Raw genomic sequence first — 19,567 nt, 5'->3', positions numbered from 1 at the left:
TTTGAAATGTTTCAATTGCGATAAGATTGGACATATGGCTTCTATCTATCCTGACAAAGATTCTACTAAAAAGAGAGATTACCGAGATGATAGACAGAAAGATAATCATTACAAAGGACACTGAGACTTTAGAAGAAGAGATAGAAAGACATGCTTAATAGCCGATGAGGAATCCAATGATGATAAATCAGATGAAACTGATAAATCATTAATGCGTAATTGAAATCAACATTTAATCATCATCAATAAATTAATGCATAATCATCATTAACTAGAACACACACACATTAAAGCATATGTCATCATGATAGCATACTAGATGCACATAAACATCATGACCAAGGGAGGGGGGGGGTCTACAAAAGTATTGAAAAGTCAAACTTAGTCAAAGTACACACGTGAACAGTATGATCAGGGAAGGGGTACTACATCCTCCCCCCCTAGGGTTCAACTTACTCCTGGAAGTCACAAGTCTAGGGTAGGAACATAGGGACACCACAAGTCAAAGTACTCACATTATATAATCTAGAATCTTGACTATATTAATGTAAAAAGTTGCAATCTATAAAATCAGCCTACTAACGTAACGAGATCAACATTCAAATCAACTATCTTAACAAAATTATTTCAATCCTTTTCTAACTCAAATAGGTTTTCAATAAATTTTCCTGCACAATCCTTAATTACTAAAAAGAAATGTGCTACACAAGCATGATATTAGTCACATCATCTTTCACCATCTAGGTTACGCATGCCAATTATTTATTCAACTACTAGGAACCATAATTTCATTAAGTATTCACATAAGTCATACAATATCTATTGAAATTCTTATCCAAAGCATATAACACAGAGTGCAACATCATAACTTGCTCTACCCAAATATGAAAAACACTCCTATCACATCAACACTCATCATAATGATGATAATTTCACATCTGATATATCATCTTACACATATATTTTCCTTCCTACATTACTAGGGCAGCATATCATACTCAAGGTTAAGTACACAAATTCTGTCATTAAAAGGGTAGCATACTACCTTGAGGGTCCATAATGTATATACATAGAAATCATAAAGGTTCAAGGTATAAAACTAAAACAATGGTAACACCACAACATCAAAAATTAAGGCACAATACAATCTCAATCTAAGTGAGCATGTGAATATAATTTACATACAACGACACTTAATGTCAACTTAATTCAAATAGAATCCATGTAGGCATTCCAACACACTAGTCAAAGAAATGAGTTTGCAAATCCTTCCCAATTATCCAAGGCGTAATACACAATTCACTAAATCTAGTTTACACTTCTTTATAATAAATCTTTGATACAAATGAGTTTCATCATAGAAATACACTTTTAATTTTCTTAATTTAATATAACACTATTGATTACCTCATTATTCCTAAATCCACTATATGTGGTGTTCTCCCTTAGCACACTATCAGAGGTTCTAACGAACATGATAGAAATATCACTTACCACATAACAAGGGTTAGCTAATTCAAATGCTCAGAATGACCACCTAACACCCCAAGCGATAGTAATTCCAAATTAAAATTACCAAATCCACAATAAAATAAAGAAAGATGCCAACAATCTCGAAATTCAACAAAATCGAAAACATGACAAGAGTCATAATTAAAATAAAAAGAAACGAGAATTTAGTGGTTATTCCATAATAAAAAGTCTCAAAATAAAATGCTAGCCCCATAGTCACACAACACTAGTCAAAAGATAGTTAAAACATTGTCACAATCAAAACTCAAAACAAGGCAACCATCTTTAGTCACACCTTATGGAGTAATTGCCACGCAAAACCCAAGATCACATGTCCTGAGTGCGATAGAGAGTGAAAATTTAGACATTTAAGGCTATTACACTAACTATATTTCTTTATTAATGCAATCTTGTATACACATGAAATTTCATCTAACTATCCTTTATGTAGGCATACATATGTCGGGAGGTAATAATATGTAATTACACACAAACAGAGAATACACTCATTATGTAAATTTCATTCTACATGATATCATATTACCAAGTAATCACATTCCTAACATTACCCTTTTCAAGAAACTCTTAAGCATAAATTCCAAATTATTTAATATTTTCCAAACTCGCAATAAAATTAATAACACTTGGACGCACTATATCTATCACCATTTATCCACTCTACTAGGATTTTCATTAAATAACACATTCTTTACAATTCAAATTAAATAAGGAAGTAGCATCATTTCTATATCTTTCACTAATTCTACTCAGCATTCATATTCACATTACTAACCATGCAAATTTTCTTTATGAAGCTTAAGACTTCCATCTTTCCACATGAATCCAAAACACAAAAATACAATTTCATATGCTTTATACACATTCTACACGTCATTCATAACTCTATCTAAATCAATACTAGTTTCTCTAACATGATATGTTAAGCGACAAAATCATATGACTAATCATAATATATATGCAAAAAGTATTCCACTTACCTGTAAACATACTTTTCGTGATATCCTAATATGCAATGTACACTTTGGATTCTTAATGCAGAATTGATCAAACATTCCTTATTATTTCCCTATAATAATTATTGACAACCAATTAAATACTTCTATTCAAATCAATGCGTTATTTAGTAGCATTTATTTGTATCTTTATAACTAGATAGAGAGAAGAGGAAGAGAGTTTGCTAGTCGACCCATTTCATACATATGCACATAAATCAACAAGGTCACACAAGCATGCTTAAATTCCTATCTATATGCCTATCATCTTTATTGTACGATTTTCATTTCAATACCATTTTAGAAGAATGCCAATTGGCCTATCATGACATTTCTAAATATTATGGATGCTACTAAATGCCCTAATTTTCCAAAAATGAAATCAAGACAGACAATCTTTTCTTTCATGCAAGAGCTCTTGTGAAACACTCACTACTCCTACTCAATACGAAATACATCATTATTTGCAACCTTTCATAGAAAATCAAAGTACAAGAAGAAGATGGAAGAGGAGCTATCAACTAAATAATAAATAATTATGCATGCACATAAAATATTTCTTTCATTTGCACCTTCTATTCATACTAAGTCAATTATATATATCCAAAAGAAAGTACATAGTTACATTGTTCAAATAGGTCATCATTTGAGTCGGTATTATGAAACACATAATGAAATATTTAATGATAACACATCAATTCCCTCCCAACCGCTATAATATGATCCCTTTTACACATCTTATTATAAACAAGTCAGTTTCACATGTCAACTGTACATACATTATTGCACAGTGCTTAAGATAGAAATTCATTATGTTACTCCTACAATACACATGGTGAATTCCTTTATGAAAAACATAGAATTTCCTCCCAAAATCCGTTATAATCTTTATAACCCATAGCCCTCTTATTATCCAAATGCATAGTAGAATCATTAGGCTCACACAAGGGTTCATGAAGTCACAACATTCACTCGCAATCAGAAAACATACACAAGTGATAAATACACATATAGAAACATTTTAATTCCTAGAGAGAAAGAGGAGGAAGGTTGATATACATTCAATTCACTACATCATAAGCACTCAACATCTGCCATACAATTTCTTCAATATCATGACACTAGGCCATATCATAATCACAATACAAGCACATCTCATACTTTCAGATTCAAGACAAGCACTGTCCAACCCAATGGGTTAGTCAAGAGAATACAACATCAATTTGGGAGGTACATATGATCCTCTCTGTAATAAGAGTAATCATAGACCAAGATATCTAATAAGCAATCAAACCACATAAAATCACTCAATAAGCACCAACATCAAGAAGGTGAAAGCAACGTGTGAGCACACACGTTACACACAATTAGGGTTTTTCCGACAGAATAAGCAAAAAGAACAGAGCATGAGTTCTCAAGATCTTCAAGATCCTATGCCTCAACCACATGCATACAACATGAGGATAAGCATACAACATAAAGACTATACACATTACACCAAATAAGGGCACAAGATACACCATAGATCCTAGTGTTTGCAACCTTTGGCTCTGATACCAAATGTAATGCCTCGCCAAGAAACCCTAAAGGATACAACTAAAACTCTCGAAAAGAGTGCAAATAATTTTTATTTTTTAAACATCGGTGAACCTTAAGATGCATTAAATTCAATATTGCAATAATATTTGCACAAGTGGAAGACTTAACTTAAACACCTAAAGGGTTTCCAATGAAGATTACTAGATTAATCCAATGAACATTAAGGTTTGTTAATCCAATTAACAAAACCTACTCTTGATAAAATGATTACCACAAGGACATAGAAATTAAATTCCATAAGTGATTTAACAAGCATGTTAGAATATACACATCTGACATTAGCTATATTACATCATAATCCATATTACTGCATCTAATTGATTTTAGACATGCCTTTAAGATTAATATCATCTAAATTACATTATACATTTAAACCATAATGCCATTCATACATCCAAAATAAAAAGAAACCAAATGAACACATACACCATACAACACCAAAATTGATCTCAGAGTTCACCCCTAATGGGCTACATCTCTGGGTCTGCTTCAAATGCAAGACCCTTCTAATAAATAATAGGTGGAAAATACATAAGGTTCACATCAATTACATCCTGCCATCGAGGCGTACAAAAACAAATGATACATATGACCACATAGGGTCCAAGAGATACATGGATGATCCAAGAAGAAGAAAAAGGATTCATTTCAAACATAACATGGAGTAAATACAAGAGAACAATTGGAGCACTAGCGAAACTAAATCCTCGCATTCCATCATAAGCGTCACATGATCTAACATGAATATCAGGTACTCACAAAAAGCATAAACAGCCAGATATGACTCCCACAATAGTGCTCCAAGAAAAGAAACACAAATTGCACACTAGTGAACATAAGGGAAGAGTGTCATCACATAGCTTGGTATGGTTACCCTGGCATGCCTCCATAGATCTCAGCCCCCATCCACTGGGTTACCCTGGTAACCTCTCCCGAACCTCCAACCCCATCCAAGTCTCATGTGGACCCAAACAATCCTTTCATGAGGACAAGGTTGTTGGTTTTCCATTCCATGCCTTCTCATTGCATCCTAGGTCTATACTATCACTCAACCCATGTGTGAGGCACAATTATCTTACTTATTGTTTTTCATCTATCAAACCCCCTAATAAATTATTAAGTTATCACTTTCTTAGAATGAATTTCGATGGGTTATCCTACTTACCACTTTGGGTGCGGCCCCCACTCGAAAGCCGCTCTCCCATATGACACTTAACCACAAATCAAATGAACTCCCAAACCCAAGGCATACACATGAAATAGTATACAGAGTTCAAAGCAATAGAAAATCACTTGGCCAAACAAGCCCTTGCCCAGAGTTAACAACTAATGATTCTCTGACTAGAAACATGAACAGATACGATAACAACCTCATGAAACAACTAAAACACATATCCAAGGACTTGCCATTTTCAAAAGCAAATGCGAATACAGTAAATGAAAATACACATCTTTGCTACTCTAATATGATGTTAATTTTTCCATTTCATTTAACATACTATTTGGCCAAAGTTTTCTAATCCATCCGAATTTCCAAAATACTACATTTAAAAAATCACCATAAATCAAACACTGAAATATTCATTTATGCATTTGAACTATACCTATAAAATTAAATAAATTAATATAGGTATTGATTCGTCCAAAATCAATATTTCACTAAAATGAGAAAATCATTAATTATCCAACTATATCTTTCTCTAATTTATAATTTCAAAAGTTCCCAAATACATATGATTTAATTTACAAATTTCACCAATAATGGATTATTTTCCAAATTTCCATATAATATATTTTTATTTATTTATTTTTTATTTCTAAAATATCCATTTTCTATTTTACATTTTGAAATCCCAAAAAGATATATTTTAAAACCACTAATTAAAAAATATATAAATATATAAATATATATATATACATATTTATATATTTAATATATATTTATTAATTACAAATCCACTTTGCAACCAAGGCCGAATGGAGGGAATAGCACAGCTGGAGGGAAATTTGAATTCTATGAATGGAAGGAACAACTCGGCTGGTTCCTCTGGTTCTGCTGCCTTTGCAGCTCAAGGACAACTTGTCTCTTTGGGATCTACGATGGATGATAAGGATGGTCAAAAGGATGGGGACCCACGGCATTAGGACCCTCCTCTTGACTTTAAAAATACTAAAGATTCTTCAAATTTGGGTCCCGAGAACTTGAACACTGAGTTGGAAAAGACGGCTGAAGTCAAGGTTCTCAAACCCTGGAACAGTTTATTTGCAAATAAGCCCACTGGTAAATCGACCTTTCCCTCTGTGGAAGATATTTTTGATAGAAAGGTAGGTAGATTAGCTATTGCAGTACCAGATGTGGTCATAGACCACAATATTTCTCTAATGGCTTTTTCTCTAGTGGGGAAATTTGTTGGACCTAGACCTAATATTGAAGTTGTTAGGTCTTTTGTGAAGATAAAATGGAGGTTGAAAGGATAGGTTGATGTCTCAGCCTTGTCAAAGGGTTTCTTTGTCTTTTCCATCTCCTGTGGTGAATATTTGGAAATGGCTCTGAGTGGAGGACCCTGGATGCTTGGGAAATCTTCTTTATCCTTAAGAAAATGGTCTCCAAAAATGGAGCTCAATGATTCCTTTTTTGAATCTGCTCCAATCTTGGTGCGGTTGCCTAGTTTTTTGCTTGAATTTTGGTTGGAGGATGTGTTCTCAAGTATTGCTAATTCCTTCGAGGAGCTTGTGGCTATAGACTCTATGACAGCAACATGAAAGAGACTAGTGTATGTGAGGATATGTGTTAATATCTCACAGAGTATGGACCTTCCTAGCTCTATCGAAATAAATTCCAAGCTAAGTAAGTGGGAACAAGTTATAGAGTTTGAATCCCTCCCTTTTGTGTGCTTTTCTTGTAATAAAGCTGGACATTGGGAAAAGGCTTGTCCTAGTAACCCAAAGAATGCTCAAAAGCACAATAATCATGTCAAATAGATCTGGAAAGAGAAGATGAACAAAACTGAGGGTAGATCAGAAGGAGGAATTGGACTTCCTAGAAACTCAAAAGATATAACAAAGGATGAAAGGAAAGCTAGTCCTTCCAAGGATACTCCTCAGAAGGAAGTCAGAAAGGATGAAGAGAATGTATTTGAAGTTAAAACAATCAATGGATTTGAAGCTTTACAGATTCAAGAGGAAGAAAATGTACTTATAGAATAAATTCTTGAAGATGGTGAGATTGGCAACATAAATGAATCACAATATGAGTCTCTAAAAGATACAGAACAAGAATGTAATAAAGTGTGTTCAAAGGACTCTGAAGGTCCAGATGTTATCATTGAAAAAAAGACCCAGTTCAAATCACCCCAAGTTAACCTTAACTCTCTATTCCAGAGTTTTGGAACTGATTCGCCCAGCTCTTCTCAGAGAAAAGGAGAACCTTGGAATAGTAAACAATCTGCATATAAAGATGAAGAAGATGAAGAGATAATAGGAGTGGGAAAAAAGAAAAACAAGACAACAGGTTGTTCTAATGGGGTTAAAGCTAGAACCAGGTCTAAGGTGGATATTGGTCTTTCCATATCCCCATAGGGACATAAAACTATGAAGTGGCATAGGGACCAGGAGAGAAAACAAAATATAGCTGATGGAAGGTAGCAAACCATTCAGGAATCCTACTCCCAGGTTTCCAAATGAAGATAATCTCCTAGAACATACGAGGCCTAAATGGTCTCCATAAACAGGATGTGCTTAAGAATTTTATTAGAGATCATAAGCTGGACATTATCCTGGTTCAGGAAACTAAAATGAGTAAGGAAATAGTTGAAAATTTTAAATTCTTTAAACAGGGGGGTGTTTGTGGTAGTAGTTCTAATGGAGCGTCTGGTGGGCTTGCCATATTTTGGAATAATAAAACTATTGATGGAGATTTGATTGATGAAGATGGTAATATCATTTCTATGAGAGTGAAATGCATTGCTGAAGGACAGGAATGGGTGGTCACCAACATTTATGCTCTAAACTCTAAAGCTACTAGGAGTAAGTTTTGGGATAAAATCCAGCAGAAAAGAGGGATTTTTTCCCAGGATAGTTGGCTTTTGATGGAAGATTTCAACACCCCTCTACAAGAGATTGACAAATTTGGAGGAACCCAAGCTCAACTGGATAGCAGGATTGATCTTATGGACTTCATCAATGCCAATGCCCTCATTGATGTTGACCTTTTTGGAGCCTCCTACACTTGGTCTAATCAAAGGGATGGAGGAGATCTTATTCAGGTAAGGCTAGATAGATCCCTTATCACTCCTGATTGGGTCCTTAAGTATAAATGTTCTTTGTTTGTTATTAACAGAATAGGATCGGACCATTATCCCATTTCTTTTATTGCTGACCCTATTAAGGGCAAACGCTGCTTTCCATTCTGGTTTGAAAAAATGTGGATTTTGCACCCTTCCTTGGAAGCTTCCATTTCCAAATGGTGGAATATAACTGTGGATGGTTCTAACATGTTCAAATTTGTTAAAAAAATTAAGAAATATCAAAGACAACATTAAGATTTGGAATAAAAAGGTTTTTGGAGATATTTTTGAATCCAAGAGGAAGCTTAAGGAGGAATTAGAATAGATTCAAAACTCTATTCAGGAATATGGTTATAAGAAGTTCCCCAAGGCTAAAGAAGATGAGGTTCTATCCAAATTACACATCACTATTTCAAGAGAAGAAATTTACTGGAGGTGGAGATCCAGGGCTATTTGGTTAGAAGCTGGTGATAGAAATACTAAATTCTATCATGTGACATCAATGAAGCATAAAGTAGCAAGCAGAATTTCCAAATTAATTGTTGATGACAAAATTCTTGTCAAAGATGATGACATATGTGATGAAGTTGTAAGGTTCTTCTCTAACCTCCTGACAGGTAGCAAGGAAATTGACATTATTAAGTAGCAAGATCTGGTTGATAATATTCCTAAGATTATTGGACCTAATCATAAATGATATTATCTGCCATCCCTTCAGCTGATGAAATTTAAAAAGTTGTTTTCTCCTTTCAAGGGGATAAGGCACCGGGCTCGGATGGCTTCGCCATGTTTTTCTTTCAAGAATATTAGCACATTGTTGGGGCTGATATGGCCAACGCTGACAAAGAATTATTTGGATCTAGAAGAATTATTAAAGAAATCAACTCTACTTTCATTGCTCTAAATCCTAACATGGTTGGAGCTGATTCTATGGGTAAGTTTAGGCCAATAAGTCTTTGTAATTCTTTTTACAAGATAATTTCAAAAGTCCTAACTTCTAGATTGTCAGTTGTTCTTCCCCTTGTTATCTCTGAGGAGTAAAAAGAATTTGTCTGAGGCAGGTAGATTTTGGATTCTATATTTCTTGTGCATGAGAATATCCACTCTCTTAATGCTACAAACAAAGAGGGATTTCTCATCAAGCTGGATTTGGCAAAAGCCTATGATAGGGTTGAATGGCAGGTTCTTTTTAGGATCATGAAGGCCTTTGGATTTGCTGAGAAGGTTATTAAAATCACTAGAGAGCTGATATCTACACCAAATTTTTCTATTCTTATTAATGGATCTCTGTCCATATTTTTTAAATCTTCAAGGGGTCTCAGGCAAGGAGATCCTATCTCACCCATTCTTTTCACTATTTTGGTGGAATGTTTGAGCAGATTGATTCAAAAGTTGAAAGAGAATAGGACCATCAAAGGGTTGCAACCCTCTTCTATTAATTTCTTCTAAACACATCAACATTTTGTTGATGATACAATATTGTTGGGATATTCTTCTGTTAGCGAAGCTTCTACCTTCAAAGGTGTTCTTAGATCTTATTCCCTTGCTACTGGACAATAGGTTAATTGGGAGAAATCTATTATTTACTTCATCAACATCCCCTTGTTGAGGCAGCAGAGGATTGCTAACATAATTGGTTGTAAGGTTGAGATGCTCCCCTCTACTTATTTGGGTCTCCCTCTTGGTTTGGCTCCTCCAAACTCTTTCTGGAATTCTTTAATTGATAAGTTCAACAAAAAATTGGTTGGTTGGAAAGGCTCTATGTTATCGTAGGCTGGTAAGCTTCAACTTCTTCAAGCCACTCTTCAGAATCTACCTGTTTATGCTCTTAGTTTGTTTAGTATACCAGTCAAATTTGCAGAAGCTTTAGAAAGAATTCCAAAAATATTTCTTTGGTCTGGTGTGGAAGATAAGAAAAGGATTTCTTTGGTTGCCTAGGATAAAGTCTGTTGTCCTAAAAGTAATGGGGGATTACATATTAAATCTCTTAAACCTTTCAACAAAGCTTTGTTAGCCAAATAGATTTGGAGGGCATATGGTATTAAGAGAGATTGGAGTAGGGTGTGGTTTGACAAATACATACATAATCAGCCCATTCATTCCCTTCTCTATAATGAACATATCCCTGTTGGATCTTTTATATGGAATAGTATGATCAAATCTATTAAAGTTGCTAAAGCTGGAGCTGGATGGGTCCTTGGCAAAGGTAACTGTTAACATTATTTCAGGATGAGTCCATGGGCGGCATTTTTCTTTTTTTTGGTGGCCCCACCTCTTTTGTTCCTCCCGCTCGCATGCATCAAGTGAGACAGATGGCAACTCGGCAGGGGTTCTGTGCACTTATTTTTCCCTTTTTGTTCTTGCAGTAGCGTCGAGCTGCCATGTGGTGTGGGTTGTTCACATAGAAGCATCTTTTTTTGTCCCTCTGCCCACCGTTTTGATCGCGACTCTTTCATCGTGCGCCAGTAGAGCAGAGCGTCATGGGACTAACAACTTCAAGGACTAACAAATTCAAGGGTGGTTTGTCTGGTAAATCAGACAGGTGGACCACGATGTGCAAAAAGAAAGGTGGTGGAGTCTGAGGTTGGTAGGAGTTGAGGCTCTATTTAGTTTAGTTTTTTCCCTGTTGAAGAGGTTCAGAACTTTGCAAGGACAATTAAGTTTCTTAGTAGTTTTTTCAACCTTAAGAACTATTTTATTGTTTTCTGGAGAAATTCAATCAGGCTGTACCTATGGCCTTTGTGAGACTTTACTCTCAGTATGCATTAATGGTCTTTTATTTGCTCTTCTATTAGAATTTTAAAGACTTCAGGAATATATATATCTAAGATTTTGCCGATTGAACTATGTGTTGCACTTGTTTTTGATTAATTAAAAATAGGTTTTAAGGGACCCAAAACCCAGATACATAAGAAAGATATTCAATAAAGCAACAAAATACTACAACAACAAAACACCAGCAAAAAGACCAGCAACATAGGAAAGGACAGCAAAAGGCCAGCAAGAAGTTGGCCCCAAGCCCAACAAAAAACAAAATTTAGAAATTCTTCATGGTTTCTTTTGCATCCTGTACCAAAAGCATCATTTCCTTTGCTGCTTCCCTCAAATCAGTATTTTCCTGAGTAGTCTGGATATCTTTCATCTTCATTTCCTTCTCCGCTATAGTCTGCCTGGTTCTGCGCCTAGAGGTCTGGTGTTTTAGGCTGGAAGTAGGAGCATCTTCAATAACCACCAGGTTCTTCTCCTGGTTTTTCTTTTCCAGGTGATTCACCAGCGCGTTCATGTTCTGGGAGGAGACTTTTAGAACCTGGAGGCTATGATCCATAAGGCTTTTCAGGGCTTTCTCATTTCTGGCCATCCGGGCATTGACATTGTCCTTATCCTCCTCCACCTGTTCCTTCAGAATTTTGATGACGTCCTCTAGGTGTTTCAGGTCGCCTTTAATCAAGTCTTTCTCCAGCCAGTCTTCCATTTCCATTTCTTCCTCCGCTTCACTATTCTCCATCTCCTCGTGCTACTTCCCAGAATCAGACATATTGATCATCTTGTTGATCTTAACTTCCAACTCGCTCTGTTTACCTTGCATGCTGGTAATGTTTTCCACCACCCACTTCTAAAAATTGAAGAATTCAAGGGTGCAATTGCAGGCGATATCCAAAATGGTTTCCGTAGAATCCTTGCTTTGTTCCATCTCCTCCGCATTAGGGTTTTCACCTTCCTTAGGCTTCAGAGTCTCTTTCTCAGTTTCTGAGCCTTCAATATTATGTTGACGATTCCCAGAATTGCCCCCTTCCTCTCCTTCCCCATTCTTCTCCTCCTTATTGATCTCCTTTTCAGAAATTTCTTCATTATTCTTTCCCTCTTCTTCCTCACAAAGCACATCCTTTTCTTCCTACACAATATCAACCTTCCTTTTTTTATGGGTAGGGGTTCTGGTCTCCTCAGTCGAACCAGAGTCTATGCTTTTCTTAGAAATCTGAGCATTGAGAATTAAGGGGTCATCCTTTGTTGCCCTAGTCTTATCCTTCATATATTCATAAATCAGCAAAATGAGACCCTGGTGCGCAAGAGGGTAGGAACTGGGTTTTTTAATATGGTCGACCAAGCTCTCGTTAAGAGAAGAAGCAAGATAGAATGGCAAAGAAATTTTCACCCCATGGCGGAAGTGGTTCAGGATGGCGAAGTGATAATTGTAAATTTTTGTAACCTACCATCCACAGTTAAATATTCCATTAATGCCTTAAGAATTTTTTGCCAGAAAGGTTTTATCTGTTGGGGGGTGAAGTAAGATGTATTATCCTTCTTCTCCAGGTTGCTCTTCTCATCCTCTTTCTTAGGGAAGTTTTTGAAGGCCTCAATGGCATACTTTCTATCCCTATAGAATTTGGTCCCCTCCATCTTGAGCCCTGTAACCTCCGAGATCAGACTTTCATCAATGTGCCAGATTTCCCCAAAAAAGGTAGCCCTGTTATTGCTCCAGCTTTTTGCAAACCCCTGAGAAACAGAGCTTCTACTACCATGGAGCTTCTCCATATAGTCCATGAACCCATGTCAGTGGAGCCTTCTCCACACCTTCCTTTCGCTCTTCCAGTGCTCATAGCCAGACGGTTCATTCCTGTTAAGGTTGCCTCCCATTCTGCTTTCCAGGTCACAATCACCTCTGTTACAACTCTCGGCCCGCAAGTAAAACTCTGTGTTTCTGGTTTCTCCTTGAAAAGAGACTTTCACAATTTTGAGATTACCATTCATGTTCATACAAACCTGGCTATTATTACAATTACCTCTCGCACACATGTGTTCTTGGTTATGATGCTGAGAAGCACTCATCGACTGGCAGTTCATCCGCCCCCAAACTCTGTCATTGGTACTCGTTCCCCAGAATTCAATCATAATATTTGCTTGCTCCATTAAGGCGATCAAAATATAATTGTTCCTTAATCTCCCACTTAATGTGATCTTCCCCTATATATTTGACCCCCTTTTCCAAATTAACCCCTTCATTAGCAAGGATATCCACTACCTTGTTACCCTCTCTAAAAGTATGGGTTAAAATAATGCTAACATAGTTATTAAGGATAGTCTTAGCATTTTTAATAATATTAGCAATATTCCAAGAGACTGAACTAATACCTTTGAGGGCTTGTATAATATTTAAGGAATCCCCTTCAAGCCATATTTTTTAAAATTTGAATTCCTGGGATAGATAGAGGCTCTTAAGCATGGCCATAGCTTCAGCCACATGGTTGTTTTGGATTCCAAAAGGGGAAGCAAAAGCAGCAATACACTGTCTTTGAGCATTTCTGATAACTCCACCTCCACCAGCCTTTCCAGGGTTCCCTTTGGTGGCCCCATCAAAATTAACCTTTATCCAGTCATAATCAGGGCACCTCCAAACAATGTTTTCTCTCTTCTTCTTGTTATCCACTCTATAGACCTTATGAATCAGGTTCCATTCAGTAATAATGCATTTTTCCATATCATTCATATTTATAATAGCCCATTGTTGATTATTCTTGTGAGGGATGTTGATGTTCTCCTTTATAGCCCTGCATATTTTTTCAAAGACAACCTAAGTATTACACTCTTCTTCCCTAAATATCTTGTTATTCCTTTCTTTCCAAATGCCCCAGCATATCATGGGGAGGGTCAGGGACCACAGGTTTTTAATAATTTGACATTTGGTAGGATAATTCCATTGCCATATTATATCCTTAATGCTTTTGTTCATGACCCAATTAATTTTCCATTTTTCCCATATTTTACACCAGATTTCCCTAGTGAAGGAGCAATGAAAAAATAGGTGATCAATTTATTCCTCCTTCTTCTGACAGAGCTCACATCTGTTAGGGAATTTGAAGCCCCTTTGAATTAAATTATCAATAGTAAGGATACTATTATGAGAAGCAAACCAAAAGAACATGTTGACTTTAGGGATCAAGATGTTGTTCCAAACTTTACTCTAAAAGGGATTGCGGATTTGAGAAAAAGTGTTTTTATAAGCAGAAGAAACTGTGAATTCACCTTTAGGGTCACTTTTCTAGAGGAAAACATCATCATAGTTGTTGTTAGGGGAAAAGGACAACAATTCATTCTGAATAGAGGAAAGACCAGGATGGATGTCCTCAAGATTGGCCCACTTATTCTCCTTCCAATAGTCACAAACCATCAGCCCAAACCTCCTTTTACATTCTTCAATAACTTGATTGTTGTTTTGATCAAATAGGGCTTCATTCTTCATCCAGGGGTCTTCCCAAAACCTTATTTTGTCAGCTTTTCCAAGGACCCATCCAGCTCCAGCTTTTGCAACTTTTATGGCTTTGGTTACACTATTCCAGATGAAAGATCCAACCGGGATATCTTCATCATTGAGGATCCCTTGGATAGTCTGATTCTTAATGCATTTGTCAAACCAAATTTGGCTCCAATCTTTCTTAATGTCAAAAGCTCTCCATAATTGCTTGGCAAGAAGAGCTCTCCATAATTGAACTATGTGTTGCACTTGTTATTTGGTAAATGCATGATAGGTATTTCTTTATGTTATAGAAAGATTTGATTGAACCTTGGATATGTTTCTAATCTGGACTTGTAAATTGTTGAATGGGCTCAGAAAAGTCATATGTAGTTGGTTTTTATGTACTCATATCTTCTTAAAATATGCTCTGGGGCATCGCCTCAATAGTCTTGTTTTTACTATTTTAAAGTGTTTCTTTCTTCCCCTTTCCTCAAAACACCAAGGAAAAGTCGTCTTCTCAATCTTGAAGGTCATTCAGTGAACCCTATGCAATCAGTCCCCCATCACTGAATTTCCCATTAGGCTATTTGTTTCCAAAGTAAAATTTAGAGTCAACAGTTCTTTTTTTGGCACGCCCGGTGAGACCTTACTTCTCAAGATTCAGGCTAGTATATGAGCCACAAACCTGTTACTAGGAGCCAGACAGCTTTGAATCCCAATTTGCTTCTTCCACCCCTGGTTAGTGTTTATCAATTTGCTGCCTCTTCATCCCAGGGCCTCCCTAGCGCTTCTATAGTTACTCCTATCACAGTAATGGCTCAAATACCACCTAGAAATTTTGTAACATGGGATAATGGAAGTCCTCTCATTCCTCTGGTTTTACCCACCACATGGGCCCAAATACCTTCTGCTGCGCTGAAAGCGTTTCCTAGGTTTACCGGGGAATGTTCTAAGACTCCCAAAGAACACTTGCAAGACATAGCTAGCATCTGCATAGTCCATAGTATAACCAAGCATAACGTAGCTTTCAGATTACTAGTGGCGTCATTCAAAGGAAGAGCTTTGGACTGGTATAGATCCCTCACTCCAAATTCTATTGGCAACTGGGACCAGCTAGGCAATCATTTTTTCCAAAGATTCTTCGACAAAGCAGATAGGTCGTCTTTGATGCATCAACTGATTACAATAAAGAGAGCCCCAAAAGAATCTTTAATAGAGTTCAATCTGTGCTTTCAGAGGACTTGGGAGTGAATACCTTTATCTTCTCATCCTCCCATCAATATGGCATTTGTTTTTATCTAAAGGCTTTCAACTCAGATATATCGGTGATGATTCAATCTTTAGGCGGTAACACTCTCCCTCAAGCTTTCAACTTAGCCATCTTTGTATAAAATAACCTGATTGATGCAGGGAAACTATCATCGCGGACGCTTATGTCTATCTTTCTAGATCTATCCAATTAGCCAAATGGCCTAAATATCCCAGAAATGGTTGTTGCCAGTTCATCCGCTCCCCAATCTATGTATGCTTATCCTAGACCCCAACAAGAAAATCCGCCTCCTCCCTCATCTTTAGCTATAGAGGTTAGTGATATCAAAAATTTACTAAGGTCTTTTTCTAATGAAATAGTCAATCTAAAGAGATCTCAAATACCACAAACTAGACCCCCTGTTCAGCAAAACTACCAATATAAGAGGCCTGCTTATCAACAAAACCAGTACTCAAATAATCAAGTTGCTTCGAATCAACCGGCTGGTCAAATAGTTCCCGTGCCCAATCCATTGCAAATGGTCTACCCTAGCATTGGTAAAGAGTTGACAGCAGGACAAAATAATCTGGCAAATGATACCAACTCTTGGTATTTTCCATGTAACAACGCACACACTCCGAGTAATTGTCCGTGAGGCAATCTACAACAAAATCTTGTAGAGCAGCATTGCCAAGGCATGGCAACCAACGACTCAGCCTATGCGGCCCTTGGTATGGATAATGCTTCCTTCATTGCACAAATGCAGGGCACGTCGATGGAGCAGGAAGCAGAAATAGCCCCAGATCATGCACTTTTCTCTTGGATGGAAGGAGAAGATATTGTGATGACTAATGATCCAGCATCGTCGAGCTCATGGACTCCTCAAGTGCAATTAGATTACAATCTCATATTGAAGAGTTGGCTAACAGGAGAAAATGTAAATGTGCCAGGGAAGTCCTTCGTCGACAATGCTCCTGAGAAACCCACAGCCGCCGTTACTTATCCAAGGAAAGATTTCATTCCTTATAAGCCCAGAGAAACAAAGGCGTTTCTGCCATCAATATTGGACGTAGTGGAGCAGTTAAGGAAAGCCCCAGCTAATGTATCCTTATGGGATCTTCTTGCGATCCTAGAGAAAAGGATTTTTTTGAAGGAGGCCTTGTCAGAGGAGGTTACCCCCCTAGTAGGAAGGCTGCTACTTCTCTGCCGACGAGTGGGCAAGCTTCTCAGCATCCTGCAGATAGGTCATATTCAGCAGCGACATTGAAAAATCAAGACGTCCCACCCAAATATCAATCAGAAGTTAAGCCTAAGCCCAAACCTTTTTATTTGACCCTCATAGTAGGGGATAAGCTGCTACATAACTCTATGATAGACTTCGACGCTAGCACTACCGTCATGCCTAAGAAAATCGTTGAGGTTTTGAATATTAAGTATGAGCCATTAAATCATGGCATCATGCAGTTAGATGGGAAGAAGGTACAAATCGTGGGCATCATTAAAAGCCTCCCGCTAATGTTGTTCGCATGTCCTAGCGTCACAGTGTCTCAAGAAGTAGTGGTTATCAATATTCCCCATGTTTTTGGTCTTTGCCTCTCTAGAGATTTTACTGCTGAGATAGGAGGTTACCTATCCTTGGACTAGTCCCACCTCATCCTCCGTACTAAGCAAGGTACTAGGCTCAAAATCCTCTCAGAACCCCTTCATGCTGAGTATGTTGCAGATCAAGCTATCCTCAATTTTGAGCCAATCCACACCTCAATCTCCGGCAAAGAAAGAAGGATAGTAGAATTCATCAAGGATGAAGAAATAATAGGAGATGCTTCTCCAAATCAAGAGGTTTTTCTTGAAGAATTCATTGACTCTGACCCCTATTCAAATTATCATGCCATGGGTCTTGGTACTTACTGCATTTTTTATGAAGATCAAGTTGTCCCAAAACTAGTTAAAGAACCCTTTACCCAAGGAGATTTATCCTCTTTACTTTGTACCCTACATTTTGATGGTGCAAGATGTAAAGTAGGTTCAGGAGCTGGAATTTGTTTTACTTCACCTTCGAGCGAGCAGATTCCAAAGTCTTTTCACTTACAGTTCACATGTTCCAACAATGAAGCAAAGTACGAGGGACTGATTCAGGGCCTGATGTTGGCGGAAAACATGGGTATAAAGAAATTGAAAGTTTTAGGGGACTCTGAACTTGTTGTCAATTAGATTTGGGGAATCTCCAGTGCAAAGCATGTCCATATGAGGTCTTACCACCACAGAACTTGGGATTTGATCGAAAGCTTTGATTCTTTTAACATCCAAAGAATCCCCCGCAAAGCAAATGCATCCGCTGACCGGATGGCCACTATTGGGTCAAATTTTGACCCCACTATGGATTTCCTAGTCAACCCCCAAGTAGTTGGCATCATCATTCGACTATCTATCCCAGATAATGATACCCACTGGCAGGTTTTTGAGAATGATGAACAAATTGCTCTGTTCATTCAGAATTCAGGAGAGTTTGCACATCAATTACAGCCCATGGTTAAGGAGGCGTACGGGGATCAAATCATGCAGTTGAAGTCAAACAAGCTCCCTAATGGGCTAATCACCTTAGAGAATCTTTTTGACAAGGATGATGCCAAACGTGATAAGAGGAAGCTCACAGCTGATAAAGGAGACTATACCGAAATGTCGGTAGGTTATGGTAAAATCCTGAAAGTCGGGAAGGAGATTTCACTCCAAAACTGGTAGAAATTGGTCTGATATTATGATAAATACATGGGTGTGCTAGCATGGTCCTATGAGGATTTGAAAGGATACAACCTTGATATCATTTAGCATACTATCGAACTTACCGATGGAGCCAAACCAGTCCGATAGAAGCAGAGACCTGTTAATTCAAAAGTTGAGTTACTCATGGCCCAAGAGCTAAGAAAGCTGATAGAGTCAAAAATTATCTATCCCATCAAACATAGCACATGGGTGTCCAATTTGGTGCCCGTGAGGAAAAAGAATGGAGATATCTGACTATGTGTGGATTTTAGGGACTTAAACCAAGCATCCCTAAAAGACCACTACCCTCTGCCATCAATGGAATAGTTGTTAAGCATAGTGGTAGGATTGAAGATGTTCTCAATGCTGGATGGTTTCTTAGGTTACATCAGGTTCTGGTGAAAGGAGAAGACCAGCATAAGATAGCCTTCACAACTAAATGGGGAACATTCGCCTATCAAAAAATGTCATTCGAGTTGTCAAATGCCAGTGCAACTTTCCAGAGGGCTATGGACCTAGCTTTCAAATAGTTTGCTAAAAAAATCATCCTCATTTATTTGGATGATCTCATTGTGTTTTCGAAAAACAAGGAGGATCATTTTGATCATTTGGAGCTTGGTTTTCCAAAAATGTCTAGAATTTGGAATCTCTATGAACCCAAAGAAGTTCATTTTTGGCATCCCAAAAGGCAAATTGCTTGGACATGTTGTATCTAAGGAAGGAGTCTCCACTGACCCTGATCAAGTCAAAGTGATAAAACAGATCCCCTTTCCTATAAATAAGAAAGGAGTCCAATCCTTCCTAGGCAAGGTTAACTTTGTTAGCCACTTTACTGCAAATTTTGTAGGGATGGTGAGGCCCATCACCCTGATGCTTAAAAAAGAAATGCATTTTAAATTGACTTTTGATGGGAAGG

General features: G+C 37.3%; 1 protein-coding gene across 1 annotated transcript; it reads left to right on the top strand.

Annotated features, from left to right (window-relative positions):
- Positions 1-18,234: 18,234 nt before the first annotated feature.
- LOC131857409 (uncharacterized) lies at positions 18,235-19,181 on the top strand. Its single transcript, XM_059209952.1, has 2 exons — positions 18,235-18,573; positions 18,924-19,181. Exons 1-2 carry the CDS (start codon positions 18,235-18,237, stop codon positions 19,179-19,181), a joined length of 597 nt encoding a protein of 198 aa, XP_059065935.1.
- The last annotated feature ends 386 nt before the right edge of the window (positions 19,182-19,567 follow it).

The sequence above is a fragment of the Cryptomeria japonica genome, chromosome 1 (assembly GCF_030272615.1).
Source record: "Cryptomeria japonica chromosome 1, Sugi_1.0, whole genome shotgun sequence".
Lineage (NCBI taxonomy): Eukaryota > Viridiplantae > Streptophyta > Pinopsida > Cupressales > Cupressaceae > Cryptomeria > Cryptomeria japonica.
Note: the sequence above shows the minus strand (reverse complement) of the source record. Positions and strands in the feature narration are given on the sequence as shown.